The sequence below is a fragment of the Pelophylax lessonae genome (genome assembly GCF_965119305.1).
Source record: "Pelophylax lessonae genome assembly, chromosome: 9".
Taxonomy (NCBI): Eukaryota; Metazoa; Chordata; class Amphibia; order Anura; family Ranidae; genus Pelophylax; species Pelophylax lessonae.
This window is the reverse complement of record NC_138776.1, coordinates 10,358,651-10,374,509: the sequence shown is the minus strand read 5'-3', so window position 1 is coordinate 10,374,509 and position 15,859 is coordinate 10,358,651. Positions and strand designations below refer to the sequence as shown.

Genomic DNA, 15,859 nt, shown 5'->3' with positions numbered 1-15,859 from the left:
CTGGACGGAAGACAGCAAAATCCTCCGGTGGTAAAGTGGTTAAAGTCACGCAGTGCCAAGTTGAAAAAAGTGGCCTGGTCATTAAGGGGGGCAAATCCTTCCGGTCTTAAAGTGGTTAAAGGGTAACTCCACTTTCATGGTGAAAAAAAAAAAATCAGCAAATAAAGAAAAAACAATATAGCGTATACAATTGTGACACAAATCATATTGTAATTGAATGTTATTAAAAATGACTTTTCCTTTTCAATCTGCAGCTGCTGCAATTTTCTGAAAATGCAATATGGCCGCCTGGAGGTGTTCTTTATACAGAATGTATACTGACCACACCCCCAGAAACATTTCCTGCTTGTGTGATTGGCTCACCGATTTTCCCAGAAGTCTGCACTAAGATACAAGTCAGATTTCTGGCATCCCCTGCAACAAAAATGTCATTTTCATTGAGATCCTCCCAATAGGAACACGTCTAAAGGGATGCAGGCCCAGCAGATTTCCTCATTAGAGCCCTGCAGCTGCCACAGCTGATTGATAATGACGAAACCCCTCCCATTAGACCCACTCAGGAACAAACAATGATTTCTTCAGAATAACAAAAGGAAGGAATCTGCAACAAAGTTTGTTATAATCCCTGCAATGTACAGAGATCACCCAGAGGGGAATGTTTTTTTTTTCTCAACAAAAGTGGAGTTATGCTTTAAAATTGTGCGCGCTCATGGAATAGCGCCAAACTACGATACGCATTAATCTTCTTTGCAGGTTACCTGTTTAGAGTTACAGAGGAGGTCTAGGGCTAGAATTATTGCTCCCGCTCAAACGTTCGCGGCGATACCTCACATGTGTGGTGTGAATGCCATTTACATATGCCGGTGCGACCTACATATGGTGAGGGAAAAAAGTATTTGATCCCCTGTTGATTTTGTACGGTTGCCCACTGATCAGTCTATAATTTTAATGGTCGGTTTATTTTAACAGTGAGAGACAGAATAACAAAATAAATATCCAGAAAATATCCAGAAAAACTCATTTCAAAAAAGTTATAAATTGATTTGCATTTTAATAAGTGAAATAAGTATTTGATCCCCTATCAATCAGCAGGATTTCTGGCTCCCAGGTGTCTTCTATACAGGTAACGAGCTGAGATTAGGAGGACTCTCCTAACCACTTGCCGACCGCCGCACGACTATTTACTGCGGCGGTCAGCCCCGTACAGGCAAAGTGACGTAGGACTACGTCACTCGCCTGAGAGCCTCTAGGGGGCGAGCGCACGCCGCCGGAGGCGAGCTCCCGCCCCCGCTCGTTCCCTAACATGTCCGCGCGTGTGACCGGCGGACCCGATGTCCGCCGGTCACTAGCAATCTCCCCGTGCAGAGGTAGAAAGGCAGGCGGCTGATGTAAACAAAGCCGTCTGTCATTCTTCCTGGTGTAACTGCAGAGATCATACGATCCTGCTATGTAGGATCGTATGTCTCTGTGGTTACATCACAAGCCACGCCCCTTTACAGTAAGAAGCACGCCCCTAGGGACACATTTAACCCACTGATCACCACTAAAGTTAACCTCTTCCCTGCCAGTGTCATTATTACAGTAACAGTGCATATTTATAGCACTGATTACTGAAGTAATGTCACTGGTACCCCCAAAAGTGTCAAAAATGTCAGTCAAGGGTCCGATCTGTCCGCCGCTATGTCGCAGTCCCGCAAAAAAAAAAAAATTGCAGATCGCCGCCATTACTCGTTAAAAAAAAAAACAATAAAAATGACAAAAATCTTTCCCTTTGTTAGTAAACGCCATAACTTTTGTGCAAACCAATCAAAATAGGCTTATTGCGTTTTTTTTTTACCAAAAATATGTAGCAGAAAACAAATTGGCCTAAAATGTTAAAAAATTTCGATTTTTAGACTTTTTTTGGGGGGGGGGGGGGGGGATTTCATATAAAAAATGTGAAAAATATTGTTATTTTTTCAAAATTGTCTCTCTTTTTTTGTTTATAGCGCAAAAAGTAAAAAATTGCACAGATGATCAAATACCACCAAAAGAAAGCTCTGTTTGTGGGAAAAAAAGGACGTCAATTTAATTTGGGTACAGCGTCGCACGACCGCGCAATTGTCCGTTAAAGTCACGCAGTTCCCGAATCGCAAAATAGGGCCTGGTCAGGAAGGGGGTAAAATCTTCCGGGGCTTAAGTGGTTAAAGGGAGTGCTCCTAATCTCAGCTTGTTACCCGTATAGAGGACACCTGTCCACAGAAGTAACCAATCAGATTCCAATCTCTCCACCATGGCCAAGATTGTAGACCTACACAAGGCTGGAATGGGTTACAAGACCATCGCCAAGCAGCTTGGTGAGAGGGTGACAACAGTTGGTGCGATTATTCGCAAATAGAAGAAACACAAAATACCTGACAATCTCCCTCGGTCTGGGGCTCCAGGGAAGATCTCACCTCGTGGATTTTCAATGACCATGAGAACGGTGAGGAATCCGTCCAGAACTACAGGGGAGAATCTTGTCAATGATCTCAAGGCAGCTGGGACCATAGTCACCAAGAAAACAATTGGTAACACACCATGCCATGAAGGACTGAAATCCTGCAGAGCCTGCAAGGTCCCCCTGTTTAAGAAATCACATGTACAGCCCATCTGATGTTTTCTAATGAACATCTGAATGATTCAGAGGAGAACTGGGTGAATGTGTTGTGGTCAGATGAGACCAAATCAAGCTCTTTGGCATCAACTCAACTTGCCGTGTTTGGAAGAATGCTGCCTATGACCCCAAGAACACCATCCCCACCATCAAACGTGGAGGTGGAAACACGCTTTGTGGGTGTATTTCTGCTAAGGGGACAGGACAACTTCACCGCATTAAAGGGACGATGGACGGGGCCATGTACCATCAAATCTTGGGTGAGAACCTCCTTCCCTCAGCCAGAGCATTGAAAATGGGTCGTGGATGGGTATTCCAGCATGACAATGACACCAAACACACAGCCAAGGCAACACATGCTGCCTGTAGAAGCAATTCAGGGGCCAATCAGCCACTAGGATGGCTTTTACATTGTAGGAAATCGCCAGCTAAAAAACAAAGATACCTGTAGCTGCAGCTATCGCCACTTCAAGCGCAGGAAGTCATATGGTGTGCTACCAGCGGGAAGTGGGTAAAGTGGAGCTTAAGTCAGAAAATGAGGTCTTGCTAGATGACTTCAGGCCAACCCCTTTTGCAGGTATAGCTATGTAAAACATTAAAAAGAAGAGCCTAGGCTGTAAAAAAATCCAGTAATGTAGTGCCTCACCCTGCTCTGCACATGCTCAGTTGCTCTCTATTTTTAGGCACTGTGTCAAATTTGTAGAGGCCGGTCTGCTGATAGCCTAAAGAGTTACTGCTGCTCAGGGGCTTGGGGCTTCAGCAAAATGCCAGCCTCCAGCAAGAAGAAACAGGAGCAAAGCTGCAGGCAATTTACAGCACACACTAACTTTGGTACCTTAAAGCCCCGTACACACTATCAGATTATCGAACGATCTGTCGTCCGTTTTTTGTGGCATGCTAGTCTGATGTGGAAAGTGAAGTGGTTATTTTCATACGAATTTTCCCGTACGACAAAATTCTACTTCAGAAGTGATGTCATGTGTTGGATTGCTTTGTATGCGTTCTTTCATCTCTGAGCATGCCTAGTTTTGCTCTTAAGATTTTTTTCCATCTAAATCTGTACTAATGAGACGAAAATTGGACGTTGTATTACAGACAACAAAAATTTTATAGCCTTCACATCAGGATTTTGTCAGCCGAAAGCACCATACTAACAATCCGAAAATCGGCAGATCGGTCGTTGGACGAATTTTCCCTATAGATTTTCTTATCGTGTTTACGGGCCTTAAGTCAGAGCCCAGACTTGAATCCCATTGAAAAACTGTGGAATGACTTGAAGACTGCAGTCCACAAACGGTCACCATCAAATTTAAGCTAACTTGAGCAGTTCTGCAAAAAAGAGTGGGCAAATATTGCAAAGTTAGTGGAGACAAATCCCAACAGACTAAATGGATTATACTGACACAAGGGGGGTGATTCTTTTTCCAACTCAGTGATTCTGTTTTTGGATTTTTTTCTGTCAAGTTGGTGTTCTATCATTCCCTTGGATGTTATACCTTGCCCTGAGTAGATATAGCTGGATAAAACAAAAAAACTGTGACTGTCTTAATTTCAAACTGTAAGGCAACAAACTGAAATTATTTTATAGGGAGGGGATTCTTTTTTATACACACTGTATTTGGGTCCAGAAACAAATCGTCCTAGTACAAGTCCACCAGTCGTGGAGCAAGGTGCCCCGATCTCTTGAGCAAATATATTTGGAGAGCACTTAGAGGAGATTAACCAGATAGTTTCAGGCCGCCTTATCTAGAGCCTTACCCAGATCAGCCTCCCACTTCAACACCTATGACAACTGGCCTAAACTTGGGGAAGTCACCAGAGAAGAATAAAGCTCAGAGATCAGACCCTTCGAAAAAATGGATCCTTCCGGAAGCGATTCTCAAAAGAGGTCAACTGCTTCGAGGGTCCAGAACAGTGCCTAAAGAGTCTGCGAATGTGGAGGTGGCAGAAGGCCTCTGAGGCTAGTACCAGCCAAGCTAAAGGGTTTGACGTCATCTAATGGATAAAGTATGTAGACATATTTAACCCCTTTCTCCTGCCACAAGCGAAAGGCTGGTAGGTTATTATAGGCCGGTAAAAATTGGGGCGTGTTAAGAATGCCTGAGAGCGGGTGATGGGGAGAGAAAAGGTTCCTAGAGTATTACACAAGGGTGAAGTAGAGACAAGCCTCGAATCCAGGGGCGGAGTGCAAGCGGTGTCCAGAAAAGTTTGTATATGGGAAGGGGGGGGGGGGTGCACTCAGCACATACAAAGTGTACCCAAATGGGCATTTCAGATATATCACATAGTAGTCAGTTGAGAAGCAGTGAAGTCGTGTTTAGGATTGGGAACCGCCAGTCCACCCAACAATCTATGGCGATAAAGTGTTGCCGTTGGGAGCTGTGGGAGATGGGAGTACCAGATGAAGTGTAGGAGCCTGCGTTTTCCCATACACATGATATAGGTGGTTATGGGGACTAGTAGTACCCTAAAGAAATACAGAAGCTTCGGGAGGTAGGTCACACCGAGTGCGTAAATCCTCCCAAACCAGGAGATCGACAAGAAGGCCCAAGTAGCTAGAAGAGCAGTCAGTTCCTTGAACAACAGGGGATAGTTAGGGGGTGCAGGGGGTGTCCAGAGAAGGTTGTATATGGGATGGGGGGGTGCACTCAGTAATTGCAAATTGTACCCAAATGGGCATTTCAGATATATCACATAGCAGTCAGTTGAGCAGTGTAGTAGTGTTTAGGATTGGGAACCGCCAGTCCACCCAACAATCTATGGCGATAAAGTGTCGCCGTTGGGAGCTGTGGGAGATGGGAGTACCAGATGAAGTGTAGGAGCCTGCATTTTCCGATACTCATGATATAGGTGGTTATGGGGACTAGTAGTACCCTAAAGAAATAAAGAATCTTCGGAAGGTAGGTAACACCGAGTGCATGAATCCTCCCAAACCAGGAAATCGACAAGAAGGCCCAAGTAGCTAGAAGAGCAGTCAGTTCCTTGAACAACAGGAGATAGTTAGGGGGTGTCCAGAAAGGTTTGTATATGGGAAGGGGGGGTGCACTCAGCACATGCAAAGTGTACCCAAATGGGCATTTCAGATATATCACATAGTAGTCAGTTGAGAAGCAGTGAAGTCGTGTTTAGGATTGGGAACCGCCAGTCCACCCAACAATCTATGGTGATAAAGTGTCGCCGTTGGGAGCTGTGGGAGCTGGGGGTACCAGATGAAGTGTAGGAGCCTGCATTTTCCAATACGCATGATATAGGTGGTTATGGGGACTAGTAGTACCCTAAAGAAATACAGAAGCTTCGGGAGGTAGGTCACACGGAGTGCATGAATCCTCCCAAACCAGGAGATCGACAAGAAGGCCCAAGCTGCTAGAAGAGCAGTCAGTTCCTTGAACAACAGGGGATAGTTAGCCTGGGAAAGAGACTCAAAGGCAAGAGACAATCGGTTCCCCAGATAGTGGAAGCGAAGTAGGCCAAGCAAAGCGATAGTTAGTTTGAACTTCCCAGAGTTGAGCAGGGGCCAAAGAAAGGTTTAATGCCTTTGATTTGGTCTCATTAACAAGAAGGTGAGACAAAGAGCCGAATTCTGTTAGAGTGCGCAGTCATGTTGGAACAGGAAGGGGCCATCCCCAAACTCGCTCATCCATGTCTTTATGGACCTTGCTTTGTGCACTGGTGCACAGTCGTGTTGGAATAGGAAAGGGACATCCCCAAACTCTTCCCACAAAGTTGGGAGCATGAAATTGTCCAAAATGTCTTGGTATGCGGACGCCTTAAGAGTTCCCTTAACTAGAACTAAGGGGCCAAGCCCAACCCCTGAAAAACAACCCCACACCATAATCCCCCCTCCACCAATTTTTTTGTACCAGTGCACAAAGCAGGGTCCATAAAGTCACATGAGCGAAATTGGGGTGGAGGAACTTGACTGGCCTGCACAGAGTCCTGACCTCAACTAGGTGGCTAACGGAAAGCTTTATGATCATGTGACTGCCAATCACGGCGGTCAGATGATCATAAACCCCCGTCCTGCCTCCTGTCATCCTAAACTCCTTAAAGAACTGGGAGGCGCCGGCTCCAAGGGAGTAATAAAAATATACAGGATTTCAGTCTTCAACCGGCAGCACAAACAGCAATAAAAGCGACAATGCTCTATAACTCCATTGCTAAAGATGATTTCCGATTGGATGCCTGGCCACATAACAAGCATTCTTGGATATGTCAGACCAATTACGGTATATACTCGAGTATAAGCCAAACCGAATATATAAGCCGAGGCCCCTAATTTTACCACAAAAAATTGGGAAAACTTATTGACTCGAGTATAAGCCTAGGGTGGGAAATGCAGCAGGTACTGGACCCAACTGGACCACCACGAGACCCAAAACAGAGGCTGCGGGCTTGGTGCAGGGGCTGCGGGCATGGTACAGGAGATGGTACAGGCATGGCACAGGATATGGTACAGGCATGGCACAGGAGATGGCACAGGCGATGGTACAGGAGATGGCACAGGCGATGGTACAGGAGATGGTACAGGCATGGCACAGGATATGGTACAGGCATGGCACAGGAGATGGTACAGGAGATGGTACAGGCATGGCACAGGAGATGGTACAGGCATGGTACAGGAGATGGTACAGGCATGGTACAGGAGATGGTACAGGCATTGTACAGATGGCACAGGATATGGTACAGGCATGGTACAGGAGATGGTACAGGCATGGCACAGGAGATGGTACAGGCATGGCACAGGAGATGGTACAGGCATGGTACAGGAGATGGTACAGGAGATGGCACAGATGGTACAGGCATGGCACAGATGGTACAGGAGATGCAGGGCTGCGGGCATGGTACAGGAGTATCTCCTGTACCATGCCGGCAGCACTGCATCTCCTGAGGATATGCAGGGGCTGCAGAGGAGTCTCACTTACCTTTCCGTCTTACATTTAAATATGGCGCCGCCCAGCGCCAACACATCACCGCGCATGCGCCGTCTGCCTGGGAATAGCCGAACATGTATGGGCTTTCTCGGCGGCGCATGCGCACTGATCGGGGGGAAAGGTAAGTGAGACCGTGACTCGAGTATAAGCCGAGGGGGGCTTTTTCCGCATAAAAAAACATGCTGAAAAAGTCGGCTTATACTCCAGTAGATACCGTAATATACTTCTTTTGCAGTTGTATGAGAACGCAGATACATTCTCCTTTCATGCAGGACTAGAATATAAGGCCAGCGAGCAGACAGGGGTTCCTATGGGTATCAGAGAGGATATATATATATTTCCTGATCAATGCAAACTGACTTCAGCCAGCTCCGCGGTTACCATAGAAACAGGGATCTCTGTCAAGTCTAGGCCTGGTTCATGTGACATTGTGACAGTGACAAAACAAACACTGATAACGGGATGCTGCAAGCTCAACTTTATCAGGCTGTTCAGACAGGCAGCGGTCAATACCTCATTGTTCAGGCGCCCGTTCTAATGGTTGGGTTATTTGTCATGTTCAGAGGGGCCGCGGGCGACCTTGTTTAATGAGAACCTCGCTTTAAGTGCGCTACGGAAGCAGAAATTTTGCTACAGCGCTTCTAAAATATAATATGTTGCGGCTTGCAAGTCCTTAGATGCACTGGCTGCAGTTTAGGTTCATCTGGTGATCGAGTATCTTTATATTCTTTTGATGCGTTTTGGTTAAAAGTTAAAAATCAGTATTTTTTTGCTAAAAAATTACTTATAACCCCCAAACGTTCTATAGATTACCAAAAGTATTGGGACGCCTGCCTTTACACGCACATGAACTTTAATGGCATCCCAGTCTTAGTCCGTAGGGTTCAATATTGAGTTGGCCCACCCTTTGCAGCTATAACAGCTCAAACTCTTCTGGGAAGGCTGTCCACAAGGTTTAAGAGTGTGTCTATGGGAATGTTTAACCATCCTTTTAGAAGCACATTTGTGAGGTCAGGAACTGATGTTGGATGTGAAGGCCTGGCTCACAGTCTCATCTTAAAGGTGTTCCATTGGGTTGAGGTCAGGACTCGCAAGTTCCTCCACCTGAAAACTCACTCATCCATGTCTTTATGGACCTTGCTTTGTGCACTGGTCCAAATCATTTGGTGGAGGGGGGGTTATGGTGTGGGGTTGTTTCTCAGGGGTTGGGCGTGGCCACTTTGTTCCAGTGAAGGGAACTCTTAAGCCGTCAGCATACCAACACATGTTGGACAATTTCATGCTCCCAACTTTGTGGGAGGAGTTTGGGGATGGCCCCTTCCTGTTCCAACATGACTGCGCACCAGTGCATAAAGCAAGGTCCATAAAGGCATGGATGAGTGAGTTTGGGGTGGAGGAACTTGCCTGCACAGAGTCCTGGCCTCAACCCGATAGAACACCTTTGGAATTAATTAAGCCCAGAAAAGACATCATGACGTCATCGAGGCGAGGAGATGATCTGGTCTCTCCTGACCTCTATTGGCCAGATGTGCAAACTGCCGGATTTTTTTCCCTAGCCCCAGCCGGTGTTTCTTGGGCTTACTGTTTTCACCGGCGAGCAGCTGCGGACAACCCCTTCTGCTGCTTCTAAAAGCGATCCGGTGAATTAACAGCTGCTTGGATCGCCTTTAGTGGAAAAGAATCGCTGGGTGAAAATTTTATTACTGGAGTTCTGGCTGACAGCTGCAGCCATAGCCCCAGTAAACCGCTGCAAACCCCTAACGCAAATGTATGTTAGGGGGGTCTCCAAGTGGTTAAACCCAGACTATGAAAAACTCTCATGACATGCTATATAAGAGAGTGTTCATACTCACAAAGCCACTAAAGCATTTGCTTTGTGTAGAGTGAAAACTACCCGGCTTATCCTGCCTTCAGCTGTCCCTCTCATCTTCTCTGTGTCCCCATTGTAGCCGGAGATTGTGTAAACCAACTGTTTTCATCTTCTGAGCATGCTCCAGTTTCTGTTCCCTTGTAAGCTCTTCATTTCCTTCTTTTTCTTATCTGTGCAGCCCATGTGACTAACGTGTCGCCAATATGGGTGTATACACAGTGGTAAATAACACTCCCTCTTTCCTGCTCCATGCCCTCACCTAGGCGATTGACATACATTAGGGGGGCAGGACAGAATGCTTTTGAAGAAAAAGGTAACGAACAAAAAAAAAAAAAAGGCTGCTCTATTTGTAGAGAAGGGGAGGAGAGGTTCCAGTGCTCTATGTGCAGATGAGGGGTGGAGAGGTTCCGGTTCTCTGTGTGTAGAGGAGGGGCGGAGGGTGGAGAGGTTCTAGTGCTCTGTGTGTAGAGGAGGGGAGGAGAGGTTCCTGTGCTCTATGCACAGAGGAGGGGAGGGGGTGGTGAGGATCCTGTGCTCTTTCTGTAGAGGAGGGGTGGGGAGGTTCCTGTGTTCTATGTGTAGAGGAGGGGAGGAGGAGTGGAGATGTCTCTGTGCTCTATGTGTAGAGGAGGGGTAGAGAGGCTCCTGTGCTCTATTTGTAGAGGAGGGGTGGAGAGGCTCCTGTGCTCTATGTGTAGAGGAGGGGGTAGAGAGGCTCCTGTGCTCTATTTGTAAAGTAAGAGTGGAGAGGCTCCTGTGCTCTATGTGTAGAGGAGGGGTGGAGAGGCTCCTGTGCTCTATGTGTACAGGAGGGGTGGAGAAGCTCCTGTGCTCTATGTGTAGAGGAGGGGTGGAGAGGTTCCTGTGCTCTATGTGTAGAGGAGGGGTGGAGAGGTTCCTGTGCTCTACAGTATGTGTAGAGGAGAGATTTCTGTGCTTTGTATGTAGAGGAGGGGAGGAGGTGGAGAGGTTCCTGTGATTTATGTGTAGAGGAAGGGTGGAGGGGTTCCTGTGCTCTATGTGTAGAAGAGGGGGTGGAGAGGTTCCTGTGCTCTATATGTAGAGGAGGGGGTGGAGAGGTTCCTGTGCTCTATGTGTAGAGGAGGGGTGGAGAGGTTCCTGTGCTCTTTGTGTAGAGGAGGGGTGGAGAGGTTCCTGTGCTCTTTGTGTAGAGGAGGGGCAGAGAGGCTCATGTGCTCTTTGTGTAGAGGAGGGGCAGAGAGGCTCATGTGCTCTATGTGTAGAGGAGGGGTGAAGGTGGAGATGTTCCTGTGCTCTATGTGTAGAGGAGACGTGGAGAGGTTCCTGTGCTCTATGTATAGAGGAGGGGTGGAGAGGCTCCTATGCTCTATGTATAGTGGAGGGGGTGGAGAGGTTCCTGTGCTCTATGTGTAGAGGAGGGGGTGGAGAGGTTCCTGTGCTCTATGTGTAGAGGAGGTGTGGAGAGGTTCCTGTGCTCTATGTGTAGAGGAGGTGTGGAGAGGTTCTTGTGTTCTATGTGTAGAGAAGGGGTGGAGGGTGGAGAGGCTCCTGTGTTTTATATCTAGAGGAGGGGTGGAGAGGTTCCTTTGCTTTATGTGTAGAGGAGGGATGGGGGGTGGAGAGGTTCCTGTGCTCTATGTGTAGAGGAGAGGCAGGAACCTTGAAGCTCCAAAATGCTGGAGGAGAAAAAAAATAAAAGGAAAGGTGGGTTTCCTATGCGCTACCGTCTTAGCTATGTAATAATACAGGCAATAGGGCAGATGCTCACATCAGTGCCATCTGTACCCTCATTAGGAATGGTAATTAAAATTATTTAATGATGTGGTGCTTTGCTAATAAGTGATGATTAATAATAGTATTTGCAAACAAAGTAAGATTCTCTATAGTATTCTCTACGGAGATGGTTTACATCTCCACTACGAGTTGCCTGAAGTTTAAAAAAAAAAGTGCTGAACCTTTTTTGTAGTTTAAATCGGGCAGATTGGTGGGTTTTTTTAGGCATTTTTGTTCCATAGAAATGCACAGAAATGTTTGATTTGAGCATTTTAGTGTGTTTTGTTGTGTGTTTTTCTGCTTAAATGCAATAATTAAATGAAAATAAAGAAATAATAACATAAATATTTAAAAAATAATTCCCTAAACTTAACCCCTAACTTAATAAAATAGATAAATAATAATAATTTAACCCCAAACCTTTAAACCCTAACCCTAATCTCCTTACAAAAAAACTTTAAAATAATTAACTAAATATAAAATAAAAAAAGTGGATAAAAAAAGTTGAAAAACATAGCAACAGATGATATTTTTCTCTACTGGCTAATTAAAAAACGTCAAAGCTCAAAAAAGGCTTTAAAAAAAGTTACACACACTCAAAAACGCACATACAAACACCCGAAAAAAAAACACACTGAAATATGTGATGCTCAGGTGTGAATGCAGCCTGAGGTGAAGCTCTGCTTTAACCGCTTAACGACTGCCCGCCGCAGTTATACTGCGGCAGGCAGGCACTCCTGCGCGAACCGACGTAGGTATACGTTGGTCGCGCGCCTGCAGCTAGGGGATAAAGTCACGTGGTTAGTGACGCAACGCGTCAATTAATTAACTCTAAACACCTGCAAAAGATTCCTGAGGCTTTTAAAAACTCCCAGCCTGGTTCATTACTCAAAACCGCAATCATGGGTAAGACTGCCGACCTGACTGCTGTCCAGAAGGCCATCATTGACACCCTCAAGCAAGAGGGTAAGACACAAAGACATTTCTGAACGAATAGGCTGTTCCCAGAGTGCTGTATCAAGGCACCTCAGTGGGAAGTCTGTGGGAAGGAAAAAGTGTGGCAGAAAACGCTGCACAACGAGAAGAGGTGACCGGACCCTGAGGAAGATTGTGGAGAAGGACCGATTCCAGACCTTGGGGGACCTGCGGAAGCAGTGGACTGAGTCTGGAGTAGAAACATCTAGAGCCACCGTGTACAGGCGTGTGCAGGAAATGGGCTACAGGTGCCGCATTCCCCAGGTCAAGCCACTTTTGAGCCAGAAACAGTGGCAGAAGCGCCTGACCTGGGCTACAGAGAAGCAGCACTGGGCTGTTGCTCAGTGGTCCAAAGTACTTTTTTCGAATGAAAGCAAATTTTGCATGTCATTCGGAAATCAAGGTGCCAGAGTCTGGAGGAAGACTGGGGAGAGGGAAATGCCAAAATGCCTGAAGTCCAGTGTCAAATACCCACAGTCAGTGATGGTCTGGGGTGCCATGTCAGCTGCTGGTGTTGGTCCACTGTGTTTTATCAAGGACAGGGTCAGTGCAGCTAGCTATCAGGAGATTTTGGAGCACTTCATGCTTCCATCTGCTGAAAAGCTTTATGGAGATGAAGATTTCATTTTTCAGCACGACCTGGCACCTGCTCACCGTGCCAAAACCACTGGTAAATGGTTTACTGACCATGGCATTACTGTGCTCAATTGGCCTGCCAACTCTCCTGACCTGAACCCCATAGAGAATCTGTGGGATGTTGTGAAGAGAAAGTTGAGAGACGCAAGACCCAACACTCTGGATGAGCTGAAGGCCGCTATCGAAGCATCCTGGGCCTCCATAACACCTCAGCAGTGCCACAGGCTGATCGCCTCCATGCCACGCCGCATTGAAGCAGTCATTTCTGCAAAAGGATTCCCGACCAAATATTGAGTGCATAACTGAACATAATTATTTGAAGGGGACTTTTTTTGTATTAAAAACACTTTTCTTTTATTGGTCGGATGAAATATGCTAATTTTTTGAGAAAGGAATTTTGTTTTTTCATGAGCTGTATGCCAAAATCATCAATATTAAAACAATAAAAGGCTTGCACTACTTCAGTTGTGTGTAATGAATCTAAAATATATGAAAGTCTAATGTTTATCAGTACATTAGAGAAAATAATGAACTTTATCACAATATGCTCATTTTTTGAGAAGGACCTGTATATAGGATTGGGATATTTCACAATATGGAACTTATTTGCTTCAATTTAATTTATTATTGTTCACACAATAATATTTATGCTATTGGGATATTATTTATTTATTTGGATTCATTTGAATTGATTATTATTATAGTATTTTTTCACTCTTTTGAAACACGATTGTCTTTTGAAGGAATAGTATGAGATTTGTCCACCTGTACCGTTCATTCACAGCAATTGTCCATTTGTTATTGTTTTAATATTTATTAAGACACTTTCTTTATTAATTGAGACACCTTTGCTTTATATTTACTACACAGATCATTCACTTGCACTTTATTTTTTGGAATATGCACAGATTTTTAACCATTTTAGCATTATTTTAAGGAAATACACTTTTTTCACTATACAACACACTATATAGATTTGTTCATCTGCACGGATGCAGTTTATCGATTTTTATTTATATCTAAGTCTTTTTATGAATTAGTGCCGATTTTTTTTAGGTTTTTTAGTATTTATTGACAGTGGGGACACTGTTTTAAATTGGCTGCTTTTTCTTTTGATTTATTTTCGCGGATTTGCACATTGACACCTGTTTACACCATCCACACCTCACCAGTTTCTTTGAGGTTATATTATCTCTTGGTAGCGCATCGGTTCTCGTTATTTACAGTGCATATTTTTAGCACTGATTACTGTAGTAATGTCACTGGTCCCCCCAAAAGTGTCAAAATTGTCAGTCAGGGGTCCGATCTGTCCGCCGCAATGTCGCAGTCCCGCAAAAAAAAAAAACAATAAAAATGACATAAATCTTTCCCCTAGTTTGTAGATGTGATAACTTTTGCGCAAACCAATCAAAATACGCTTATTGCGATTTTGTTTACCAAAAATATGTAGCAGAGAACAAATTGGCCTAAAATGTTAAAAAAGTTTGATTTTTAAATTTTTTTTTTGGGAATGTTATATAGCAGAATGTGAAAATCGTTTTTTTTTTTCAGAATTGTCGCTCTTTTTTTTGTTTATAGTGCAAAAAATAAAAAATCGCACAGGTGATCAAATACCACCAAAAGAAAGCTCTGTTTGTGGGGAAAAAAGGACATCAATTTTTATTTGGGTACAGCGCCGCACGACTGCACAATTTTCCATTAAAGTAACACAGTGCCGAATCACAAAATATGGCCTGGTCATTAAGGGGGTAAATCCTTCCGGTCCAGAAGTGGTTAAACCAGTTTGTTCTGTACGGTATAGCGACAGGTTCTCTTTCTCCAGTAAAGATCTGAAGCTCTTACCCATAGAGTAGAGATTGTCGAATATCTGATGCATTCGGATGATTTCATAGTAGAGCTCGTCGTAGCTGCCTGGCGTTGGAAGGAAGGTATCGCCGTATGTAATAAACATATTAAACAAATTGACGACCTGAAAGAGGAAAAAGAAAAGATCACTTTATCATTCAGAAAGGAAAAATCAAAAAGAAAATAAGAACTCTTCCACAGCAGTATAAAGTTTATTTTTCGGCAGTAATGCTACAAAACATTTAAAAGAGCAACATTTTAATGTCGTTTTTAGAGCGTAATATAAAATGAGGTTTCACTATTCTGCAGTGCAGTTGTTCCTCTGGGCTACAGGAGAAAATAGAGAAGTGTAAAAATAATGGACGGAATATGAAAAGCCATTCTCCTAAGAAAGTCACCATTAAAGAGACCCGGTCACTCCGCCAAATCCAGGCCAAAGCAACAGCCTCACCCCACCTATTGGTGCCCATAATTCATCATTGTGGCAGGAAAGAGGAGCTTTACATTTTTTTCAAATAAAAAATAATAATATATATATATATATATATATATATATATATATATACACACATATATACATACAGTATATATATATATATATATATATATATACACACACACACACACACCTATATATATATATATATATATATATATATATATATATATATATATAAGGGTGTGACAGATCAAGCAGAGAAGTGTATCAATCTGTAACACTAGCAGCGCTAACACATGTCAAATAATCATATAATTGTCAGTGACTTATATAAAATGTCCACAAAGTAAAGCATGCACTCGCTGGAAGTAGATAAACCACTACACCCAATGATAAAGTCCAGATTTAGATGCAGATGACGGACATTGGTGAGACAAATGTGCAGCTATCTGTATGACCAGTGCGCCTCCACCATCAAGCTGTGTCACCCCATCAAAATGGACACTCACCAAAGAGATGATCAGTAAAAGCTTGCATTTATCAGAAATGATCTCCACCAATGGACAAGTATGACCCAACAGCTTCGCTCTCAAAGGACATCAATTTTATTTAAGTACAGCTTCTTACGACCACGCAATTGTCAGTTAAAGTAACGCAGTGCCGAATCGCAAAAAATGGCCTGGTCATTAAGGGGGGAAACCTTCTGGTCCAGAAGTGGTTAAGGGGGGTAAAACCTTTCAGAGCTGAAGTGATTAACTATGTAAAGGTCCTCC

The 15,859-nt window shown here is 44.2% G+C and overlaps 1 protein-coding gene across 1 annotated transcript in view; it reads right to left on the bottom strand.

The window, feature by feature from the left end:
* Positions 1–15,859, bottom strand: part of ARMH3 (armadillo like helical domain containing 3) — a 318,191-nt gene that overhangs the window by 118,005 nt on the left and 184,327 nt on the right. Inside the window, exon 22 of the mRNA XM_082267886.1 lies at positions 14,645–14,771. Within this exon, the coding sequence (XP_082124012.1) occupies positions 14,645–14,771 (127 nt within the window). The remainder of the gene's footprint in view (positions 1–14,644; positions 14,772–15,859) is intronic.